Below are 12,158 nucleotides of genomic sequence, written 5' to 3' on the forward strand. Positions count from 1 at the left end.
TGCAGTTGACAGAGGGGTACTGTTTGATAAGTTTGTATCCTCCTGCATCCCCATTACTTCCTTTCAGCTTGGCTTGCTTGCTTTGTATCATCCAATACTTGTTGCCACACTAACACGCTTGTCTGCTATATGTATGCTATCATACTGGCCGTGTGAATAAATTAACTGTCTTTCTCATTTTGTGTGTACATCTGCACATTGACGGCAACTGTTTACCTTCAACTATTTGCTCTCTACCTTGGGACTTTGTATCAGTTCTATCTGCATCAAGTTGGGGACTGTATTACATTATAAGTCTCTTAAAGGAACATACTCCTGTCCTACGTGTTTGATTACTAATTACATGTGATAGTCTTTTTTGTGTTGAATACCCTTTCCTTGTCATGGTTAAAGTTTGATGCCTATATTTATGTATTATGCATGATAAGGTTTGCATTTGGGAATGTTAGGTATTCACCTCTTGAATGTCTCAGTTTTTACTAAAACCTTTTTAGGTCTGATGTACATTAGTAAATAACCTTCCCTTCTGCAGCACTTAATTTAGCCATAATGATCTAGCTCCTCACTGCATGGTTTTTACATGGGCCGGCCCTCTTTGCATCAATTGCTAATTACTTTTGATTTAGTTCTTGATATATGCCACTATACCTTGTTTTGGTTTTTTATTTTTAATGCTTTATGCCGAGTTGGATCTGGCCTGGTCTGGACCTGCGGGCTGCACAATAAACCACCTTTTCATTAGTAAATTTCTACAAGTGTTTTGTCTTTTCTAAAAGAGTGCTGAATTCCCAGTCTTTACAAATGTCATTATTTTATGTCATTTCTCTTCTTTATTATTGTTGATAATAGTACTAAATGGGTCTGCACCAATATTATTATTAAAAGGAAAATATCTTCCTATTGAGAAAGTGTTTGAGTACACTCATCACTTCAACACTTGGCTTATTTGCAATTTTTTCCATCCACTCATTATTATTTTTTATATATATATATATATATATATATATATATATATATATATATATATATATATATAGTGTAAAAAGTATATTCTACCAGTGTCATTGTCTATTTTCTGCACTGCCAGTTTAATGGGCTTTTATTAAGAGTATAACCTTTTTTATTTTTTTACTAGAAACAATCTAGTAATGAAAACTTTAACTGTTTCTGGTTTAAACCTATCATGGTATAACTCAGAATCCTGTTTTGTCAGCTTATTTTGCAATAACAGCCACTGGAGAAGACTAATCTCTTCGTATTGAAATAAATGTAACATCTTACTGCATCAGGAGCTATTAGAGGAAGAATATATTTCATTTTCATAAAAGGATTACTGCTATGGGACCGCTGTTCAGCTAAAGTGATGATAGCTAAAAATACAATGATTGAAGTATATATTGCAGACATCTATTTTAGGCACATTCCATAAAGGGGCAGATGACAGTGAAATATCAAGGAAAAAATTTGATTAATATATCATGCTTTTGCTTGTACTCCGTTCTGTAAGTTACAAATAAAATTCATTTATTTTAAAAACATCTCGCAATGTCTGTAAACACCTACTATATTCTATGAGAGGAAAACCTAAAAGGCAAGACTTGTTACTGCACGGAAAAGGTAAAGCAATGTAAGGGGTAACTTGTGTCCATGTAACACATGCAGTTTTAACATTGAAACAATGGAACAAACGTCCAACGTACATATTTATCTGGCATTCAAATGTTTACATGAATATACATTGTATCATTTGAATACCCTAATGTAACAACTGAATATTCTAATGTAACATTTGAATATCATAATTTGATCCTGAATAAAAACAGCCCAAATACCATCATTTATCTTATCCATCCAATAAATATAAAACACTTACATGCAATTCCGTGCTGCCAGATCTCTATGCACAAACTTTTTGCTTGCAAGGTATTCCATTCCTTTAGCAACCTGCAGACCAAACCCTATGAGATCTTTTACAGTTGGATTCTGTAACAAAGAATAATTATTCTTTACATTTATGCTGTTTATTACTTATTTAAAAACAGACCACAGAAACAATTTATACCACAGAAACAAAGAGACTAGGAGTGTTTTAACAAAACAAAAAGAAACAAACAAAAACAAACATAATAAGTTCATTTTGGTTTGCTTTAGAAGCAAAAGGAGACTATCTTTATCAGTTTTAAAATAACTATGTCTAGAGTGTTTGTGCAAGAACTGTCCTACACCTCTGTATTCTCTTCATAAGTGTTTTCAAATCCTAACATGGCCCGTGTTTCTGGCGAGTCTGAAGACTCGCCAGAAACAGCAGTTATAAAGCAGTGGTGACAAAGACCGCTGCTCCATAACCTGTCCGCCTTCTCTGAGCAGGCGGACAGACATCGCCGGAAATCAACCTGATCGAGTACGATCGGGTTGATTGACACCCCCCTGCTGGAGTCTGCAGGGGGCGGCGTTGCACCAGCAGCTCTTGTGAGCTGCTGGTGCAATGCTGCCTATGGAGAGCGTATTGCTCTCCGTATTCAGTGAGGTCTGACGGACCTGATCCGCACTGTCGGATCAGGTCCGTCAGACCTTGATAAATAGAGGCCTATGTCTGCCTTAGGAGAGGTGGATTCTGCAATTTAGTTATGTAGACTGAGTAATGTGGCCTAGTTTAAAATGAAATAAATGATGGTACAAACCCAGCATATTACAACATAGCATTAACAAAGGCTGCTTTCGTCTTTTTCTAACCGAGATTGAACGTGCATGAGGGTGCATGGTGCTATTTCTGTGCAAACAGGCACATTCATTAGTAAGTAGTACACTAAAGCTCAGGGCCTCTATTTATCAAGGTCTGTCGGACCTGATCCGACAATGCGGATCAGTTCCGCCAGACCTCGCTGAATGTGGAGTGCAATATGCTCTCCGTATTCAGCATTGCACCAGCAGTTCACAAGAGCTGCTGGTGCAACACCGCCCCCTACAGACTCGCGGCCAATGGGCCACCAGCAGGGAGGTGTCAATCAACCCGATCGTACTCGATCGGGTTGATTTCCGGCGATGTCTGTCCGCCTGCTCAGAGCAGGCGGACAGGTTATGGAGCAGTGGTCTTTGTAATCGCTGCTTCATAACTGCTGTTTCTGGCGAGCCTGCAGGCTCGCCAGAAACACAGGGCATCAAGCTCCATTCGGAGCTTGATACATATGCCCCAAGGACTCTAGTGTGTGTGTCAGGTGCATGCAAGTGGCTCTATTTCAACATACAAACAAAAACAGCCCTTTTTAATGCACCTTTTATTGCAAGGTGCCTTGTAACAGTCTCAGCATACTGCTGACTTTCATGTCCCTTTAAGAAAATGAATATTTACTACAGATTAAAATCCATAAATGGATTATCATCAACATTTATCCTTGAGGTTTAGAGAAAGTCTAGCCCTTAAAATCTGGCATGTCTTCAGCCTTTCAGGATAAACATTAGAGAACCTAGTTCTTTTTCTTTTTTGCATATTTTACCAAATATTTTATTAAAATATGATACGATTTTGATACAGGCTTTTCAGGTATGTTTAACATTGACATCAAAAAACCTGTGCACAAATGTAAATGATGTAATTATGATTGAACTTTATATGCAGGCATTATATAATGTTTTTAAGCTTTTCGTGCAAAAAACAAGGTTTTGTAACATTTTATGTTAAAAAGTGAAGGAAGAAAATGGCATCAATATAAAACCTCAAGCAGGACATACAGTAATTTCTTTAACCTACTATTCTTAACAGCCTCTATTGATGTGATGTACTATTGACACTAGCTGATGGCCTATCCAATTAGTGTGAAACAAACTCCCAATTTATTTCAGTTATCTAGCCAGTACTACATTTTTCTAATGATTTATTATGTGTCCTGGGAACCTCTCCAATATCTCTCTTGTGTGCAACCAGTGATTATTAAATGGCATTAATAAACACATATAAACATGAATCCAAATCTTAAAGGGACATGAAACCCAAAATGTTTCTTTCATGATTCAGATAGAAAATACAATTTTAAACAACATTCCAATTTACTTCTATTATTTAATTTGCTTAATTCTTCAGATATGCTTTGTTGAAGAAACAGCAATGCACATGGGTGAGCCAATCATACAAGGCATCTATCTGCAGCCACCAATCAGCAGCTACTAAGCCTGCTTATATATAATTTTAAACAAAGGCTATAAAGAGAATGAAACAAATTAGATCATAAAAGTAAATTGGAAAGTGGTTTAAAATTGCATGTTCTATTTGAATCATAAGATAAATAATTTGTGTTTTATGTTCCTTTAAAGGGACATAAAAACCCCCAAAAAACTTTCATAATTCAGATACATAATACAATTTTAAACAACTTTCCAATTGACTTCTATTATTTAATTTGCTTCCTTCTATTGTTATCCTTTGCTTAAATGTTTATCTAGGAAAGTTCAGGAGCAGCAAAGAATCTAGGTTCTAACTGCTGATTGGTGGCTGCATATATACATATACCGATTGTGATTGGCTCACCCATGTGTTCAGTTAGAAACCAGTAGTGCATTGCTGCTCCTTCAACAAATTATACCAAGACAATGAAACAAATTAGATAATAGAAGTAAATTAGAAAGTTGTTTAAAATTGTATTTTCTTTCTGAATCATGAAAGAAATGTTTTGAGTCTCATGTCCCTTTAATTATCCTAATTTAAAACAATCAACTATCAATATAAAACTAATTCAGAATTAAAATGTTATTAAACACCAACTGCTTTTGTGCAAAAAATGCACCTGTCCCACATTCCTTAGAAAGCCAAAAAGCAAATTCTGTAATCTGCAAATCCTACAGATCAAATAGCCATTTTAATGGAAAAATGACATAATGTAATTCTTTAGAACATATATTTTTTTCACTAAAAACCCTGCAACTGTCTGTGTTTAAAAACCTGATGAAAATGTGATAAACACATAGTTAAAGTGATTGTAGAGTTTAAAGAATTACTGCCCAGTATCCAAAAATAATCTTAAAAACAGGGGCACTTTAATTGAATAAACTTTACAAAGAAGCTTCTTTTTTTAAAATATTTACCATTACGTTATGCTAAACATAATGCTGATCCTCTGCCCGCATCTCCTACTGCATTTAGCATATCAATGACAAATCTGGGTTCCTCCAATCATTGCGTGCCCCATGAGCTGGACGCCAAAGGGGGCAATCACCGACTGGAGGGAGCTGGAGAGAAAAACAGTTCCCCATTGTCCTCCATGTAAAGGCAATTTAGGTGCCTTTTTTTCCCCAAACAACCCACATCCCCTCAATTTAACCCCTTATAATTTCTTTGTGCAGTTAACAAAAAAAAAGGTAATATTAGTTGTACATGTTAATTATTTTGGGGGAAATTGGGGCAACACTTTTTATTTTTAACCAGAAGTCTGACCTCCGGTTAATTGCACTAAGAGCAAAGTTAAACCGCAAGCTTGCGGTCACATTAGCCAGGCCCTTTACAGGCGCACGTTAAGATAGCGCTTCACTCGTAATCTGGCCCATAGAGTTTCAGGGGCGCTAGTGTTAAAGGGACATGAAACACACATTTTTCTTTAATTTTTCAGATAGAGAATACAATTTTTAAAAAGTTTCAAATTTACTTCTATTATGAAATTTGCTTTGTTCTCATGTTATTCTTTGTTGAAGTGATATCTGGATAAGTAACGTGCCTTTTTCTGGAGCTCTAAATGACAGGAAATAGTGCTGCCATCTAGTGCTTTTGCTAATGTACTACATTATTGCAAAACTGCAGCCATATTGTGCTGAAGACACGTGCACACTCCTAAACTTACCTTCCTGCTTTTCAACAAAGGAAGCAAGAAAACAAGGACAATTTGACAATAGAAGTAAATTGGAAACTTGTTTAAAAATGTATGTTCTATATGAATCATGAAAGAATTTTTGGGGGTTTTATGTCCCTTTAAAATGACATGCTCAAGGAATATTGAAAACCTAGGTTACAGAATTAGCTTTTTGGTTTCTCTAGGGAGTGTGGAACAAAGCACAATTTTTTTTAGTACAAACAGGAACCTTGCACTCGGTAAAAATGCAAAAAGTAAATTTTATTCAATCATATAATTAAAAACATAAATCATCATTCAGGCAACAAAGGAATGGATCCCTGATGCGTTTCGGGATAAACAGACTTTTTACACAAAAGCAATTTAAATTGTGTGATTTTATGTATTAGATACTCAGATTTGGTTTATTCCCCCCCCCCCCCCATAGAATAATAAATAAACTGTACTGTGATGTACTTTACTTCTGCCATATATTATAGATTAGTATACAGATCATTATACATTAAAGGAACAGTCTACTCCAGAATTGTTATTGTTTAAATCCCTTTACTACCCATGATTACCTTGTATTTAAGCTTCAGCAGACTGCCCCCTTATTTCAGTTTTTTTGACAAACTTGCATTTTAGCCAATCAGTGCTGACTCAAAGGCAACTCCACGTGCGTGAGCATAATGTTATCTATATGACACACATTAACTAGTGCTGCCTAGCAGTGGAAAAACTGTCAAAATGCACTGAGATAAGAGGCTTAGAAATTAGCATATGAGCCTATCTAGGCTTTAAACAAAGAATAACTGTGCAGCATTTGGCAAGGTAAATATGTAAGGGGCATTAATTACAACCCTTTACAAATAAGTTACTGTGACATATTGTTAAATAAACAAAAAAAATATTCAATTCAAGCTAGTTGATCATTTAAATTATTTTAATAGAGTAACAATAATTTTTTAGCATTTACAACTGGTAATCCCAGTGTAGAAAGTGGTGCTGAAGTGTTCTTGCATCTAAGTAGTAAATCTATTTATTTCATATGAAAAGTGGAGAACAATCACCAAATATGTGAACTATGGATCATAAGTGACACTTCTACTGCTAAACACTATCTCACATACTTACATGAGTTTCATTCCTTATGAAGTTTCTTAGATCACCATGTTTCATAAAAGGTAACACAACCAAAGGTGAGCCTTCAGCTGGAAGGCAGATACCCAACAGAGAAAGGACATTTGTATGGCTAAAATCTTTCATGATTATTCCTTCTTTCAGAAACTGTGATACTTCTTCAATATCTGTAATCCCTGAGGAATGAAACAGAAAAATACTATATCATCAAAGACAAAAACATATGTTTAAAGGAAAATTAAACCTAAAACTCAGATCCTACATATCCCAGAAGCCAAGGAAGTGACATCATTTTGGACCAATACCTTGGGTCCCAGTAATATCAGAAATGGCCCCATCCTATATTCTTCTATAATAGATAGCAGTAATTCCCTGTGCATATTAGGGAATTGCTGAATAATTAAAGGGTTATGCTGGTCAAAATATAAATGCAAATAGATAAATTACGTCTTTGAATAGAAATATATTTGCAGTTTACATGTATTGGCAAAACTGCTTCTTGTAAAAGTTATAACTGTTTTAGTGTAAACATTTTTCTCTGCAAGTGCATGTGAAGCATAGCTATATATTTTCAGTGCACCAGCATTTTAAATACTGTAGCTGCTCAGAGCACCAGTGGGGCTTGTATCATGTCAGCAATTAACAAATTGAGTCATTACCACAGGGTACCAGGACCTTAGGCTCGCTGAGCAAGTGCTGTGTTTAAAATACTGGTGCACAGTGCATACTTAAATACACTTTTGAAAAAGCTATAGCTTTTATATTTTATATTTTTATAGTTTGTATATTGCAAAAATGTTTTTTTTTTTTTATTTATTTGTTTTTTTATTGACCAATTAAGACATATACATGGCATCAAACAGCATGCAAGATAAACCCGTATAGGCATATTCATAAATTTTGGTCATTACATTTTTTGAACTATACAAATATATAAGAAAAAGGTTGAACAATAAACATATGATGAAACAAAAGTTTGGTATCAATAACTTTCTTGCTTAAGTCAATTATTTATGACAATCGTGACTCTGTATAAGCAATGAAACAGGACTATACTGTCAATTCAGCACAAATTCTTTTTCAATGTTGTCTAATTGAGATCCATTTAATATCTAATACACATTCTATAAAATTCTGTGTTTTTGGAATTTTTAAGCAATATAGGATTCCCGGGTAAAACATAATATTCTGATATGTTTCGCTACCTCGGGTTTTAAGATAATGATATTCCTCCAATCCTATCATTTTATTACTTATATCTATCCAATTTGCTACTGTGGGGGTTTCTATAGATTTCCAGTTCTTAACTATTGCATATTTTGCAGTGTTACATAAAACATTGAGTAATTGTTAAGTTGGTGCGTAATGTGGGAACCCGTGAAATAACCAAATGTTTGGTTTTAAAGGGATGTTTTTATTCAGTATTTGGGATGTTTCTGCAGCTATTACTTGCCAAAATGGTATTAACTTTTGGCATGTCCACCAGATGCCTTTTTGACAGACTGGGGCCTATTTAACAAAGGTCTGTCAGACCTGATCCGACAGTGCGTATCAGGTCCGACAGACCTCGCTGAATGTGGAGAGCAATACGCTCTCCGTATTCAGCATTGCACCAGCAACTCTTGTGAGCTGCTGGTGCAATGCCGCCCCCTGCAGATTCGCGGCCATTCGGCCCCCAGCAAAGGGGTTGAATTGCGGTGATGTCTGTCCGCCTGCTCAGAGAGGGGGACAGGTTATGGAGCAGGCTCGCCAGAAACACCAGCCCTCAAGCTCCATTCAGAGCTTGATAAATGGGCCCCTATGCCTATATTTAGATCCAAAATGGAATGAATGGTTCTGAATGATATTGTTGAAAGCTTTGTGCATTTGGAGAGAAAGAAGTAAATTGAATCGCTAATACACATTGTAAAATATGTCATGAATACTCAGGGCCCAATTGTCTAAAGCTTTTGGGTCACATTAGTATTACAAGGTGATAACTTCTCTCCATGCTGGCAATCTCATATAAATGAAGTGAACAATATAGATTCTAAGCAGATTTTTTTTTTTTATGACAACACACAGGCTTTGAAATTTTACTTTAAAATGTCATAAACCTCACATTTTTTTATTGCTAGTTAGCATGTGATGAAATAAAATAACATTAAATATGCACAAGTTAAAAATCTTATCCCAATAAAAGAAGACTTCAGGTGAGACATCTTCTATGACATTGGATAAAAAGGATATACAGATGATGTGAGTTTGTACTAGCATTAGTTCCCTACACCTGGACTCACTTTGCAATTAGAATGCAGTTTTTAGATTGGTCTCTATACACAATGTATAAAAAATGTCCCTATGTATTTTATGTATGGAATGTCAGTCATAAATGTAAGTTCATTTTCACCCTATGGGTTATATTTATTAAAGTGCGGACGGACATGATACGATGTAGCGTATCAAGTCCGTCACATATTGATAAATGCCAACAGCATATGCTGTCAGCATTTATCATTGCACCAGCAGTTCTTGTAAACGGCTGGTGCAATACTGCCCCCTGCAGATTCGCGGCCGCTATCAGGGGGGTGTCAATCAACCCGATCGCATTCGATCGGGTTGACTACTGTCTGTCACCTCAGAGCAGGTAGACAAGTTATGAAGCAGCGGCCTTTAGATCACTGCTTCATAACTTCTGTTTCCGGCGAGCATAAACACGGGGCATCAAGCACCATACGGAACTTGATAAATTGACCCCTGTGTGTTGAGTGCTGCTGTGGTTTGTATGATCACATGACTTTATGTACAGCAGCCATACAAGTCATGCAACAATCAGGGCTGGACTGGGAATAAAAAGCAGTCCTGGAAAAATAGGAAGACCAGTACTATTTTACGTTGATTAGTTGAGGAGGTAGAATGCACATACCGCATTTTTTCTCAAAGGGGATAACTGGCTTACTTCTTCCCCAATATCTTTTCAGAATTAAATTATATTACTTTGCTTTAAATAAAAGTGCCAGCTTGATGTTATATAGGCACCCTACAACCCAATTGCCTCCATTAATCACCCCTTTAAATTGCAGCTTTCCAGCCCTAGCTGTTGAAGCCCACCGGGAAATCTCCTGGTATCCTGGTAGGTCAATCCGGCCCTGGCAACAATACAATAATTTTATTTTTAAAAAAAAGTATTACTGAAATAAAAAACAATAGTTCTGCCCTTTCCAAACTTTTCATGAATGCTAACATTGACATTTATGCCAAGTTTTAATGATTTATGCCACTGATAGCTGAAGTTAAACACAAGCTATATAATACTTAAAGGGACACTGAACCCATGTTTTTTCTTTTGTGATTCAGATAGAGTATGACATTTTAAGCCACTTTCTAATTTACTCCTATTATCAAATCTTTTTTTGAAATGCAAGAATGTAAGTTTCGATGCCGGCCCATTTTTGGTGAACAACCTGGGTTGTCCTTGCTGATTGGTGGATACATTCAACCACCAATAAAAAAGTGCTATCCAGAGTTCTGAACCACAAAAAAGCTTAGATGCCTTCTTTTTCAAATAAAGATAACAAGAGAACTAAGAAAAATTGATAATAGTAGTAAATTAGGAAGTTGCTTAAAGGGACACTGAACCCAATTTTTTTCTTTCGTGATTCAGATAGAACATGACATTTTAAGCAACTTTCTAGTTTACTCCTATTATCAAATTTTCTTCATTCTCTTGCTATCTTTATTTGAAATGCAAGAATGTAAGTTTAGATGCCGGCCCATTTTTGGTGAACAACCTGGCTTGTCCTTGCTGATTGGTGGATAAATTCATCCACCAATGAAAAAGTGCTGTCCAGAGTACTAAACCAAAAAAAAGCTTAGATGCCTTCTTTTTAAAATAAAGATAGCAAGAGAATGAAGAAAACTTGATAATAGGAGTAAATTAGAAAGTTGCTTAAAATTGCATGCTCTATCTGAGTCACAAAATAAAAAATTTGGGTTCAGTGTCCCTTTAAAATTGCATGCTCTATCTGAATCACGAAATAATTTTTTTTGGTTCAGTGTCCCTTTAATAATGTTTTATTTGTATCCACTGTCTTATAATGTCTTCCGTTAATAGTCCTTTAAAACATGCAAAATTAAGCCAGTATGCTACAAAATGTATTTATTTGTTTTTTTAAATAAAAAAATACTTTGTCCTTTTTAAATTTTGCTTCCCTCTCATACAGAAATATTCTGTTAATTTAAAATGAACAATGGGTTAGAGCAATGACAGGAATTGTACTATACAGTGTGCCAACTTCCTCCAGAAAATTCCCACTTACTATATATATTTAAAATAAGCTGTGTGGACAATATTCAACCATTTTTAAATTTTTTTATTTTTACTGTTTGAATGCAAGAGGATGTTATTGTTTGCATATAAGAACAACAACACAATTACTTATTAAAGGGACAGTCTACGCTAAAATTGTTATTGTTTAAAAAGATAGATAAACGCCTTTACTACCCATTCCCCAGCTTTGCACAACCAACATTGATAAATTAATATACTTTATAACATTTAAACCTCTAAATGTCTGCCTGTTTCTAAGCCACTATACACAGCCTCTTATCACATGCTTTTTTATTAGCTTTTCACAACAGGACTGCTAGTTTATGTGGGCAATATAGATAACATTGTATTCACACCCGAGGAGTTATTTAAGATTTAGCACAGAACTAAATGCAAGTCAATAGATCAGTGCTTTCCAAACTGTGTGTCGGCAGGAGTGTGTAGGTGTGTCCCTGCTTCAGCACAAATTTTTTTAATTTTTTTTTTTTTTGTTTCTGACTTTCCGCGTGCCTGCTACGCATATCACATGGTTGACACGTTATTGATACCTAGGGGGACACAGATCATCTTAACCTATTGGCACAGCTCAGTGGGAACTGAAACTATTCCCATTGGCGGCACATTGGCTCCTGACTGCACGTGTAGTCTCCTTAATTGGCTCGTGACTGCATGTGTAGTCAGTGAGTGGGACAGCAGTGTGTTTGCAGCGCAGGCAGTAGTCAATCGGACTCACCGAGCTCTGAGGGCGGAAGCTTAAATGCTGAGCTGAAGTCAGTGAGGTTTTTTTTGCAACTAGCTCCCAGTAGTGCATTGCTGCTCCTGCTCTTGATATATGGATAGGAAGTGGAAGCTTAAAAATGCTTGATGATGAAATGTGAGTGTCTTAATCTAAT

General features: G+C 35.8%; 1 protein-coding gene across 2 annotated transcripts in view; it reads right to left on the reverse strand.

Moving 5' to 3' along the window:
• The window catches only part of MET (MET proto-oncogene, receptor tyrosine kinase), a 278,950-nt gene that overhangs the window by 21,154 nt on the left and 245,638 nt on the right, over positions 1-12,158 (reverse strand). For both annotated transcript variants that reach the window (XM_053716691.1, XM_053716690.1), the window contains 2 exons: positions 6,951-7,132; positions 1,874-1,983 (listed from right to left, as the gene is read on the reverse strand). In XM_053716691.1, the coding sequence (XP_053572666.1) occupies positions 1,874-1,983; positions 6,951-7,132 (292 nt within the window). The remainder of the gene's footprint in view (positions 1-1,873; positions 1,984-6,950; positions 7,133-12,158) is intronic.

This window comes from Bombina bombina, chromosome 6, assembly GCF_027579735.1.
Source record: "Bombina bombina isolate aBomBom1 chromosome 6, aBomBom1.pri, whole genome shotgun sequence".
In the NCBI taxonomy this organism is placed as follows: Eukaryota; Metazoa; Chordata; class Amphibia; order Anura; family Bombinatoridae; genus Bombina; species Bombina bombina.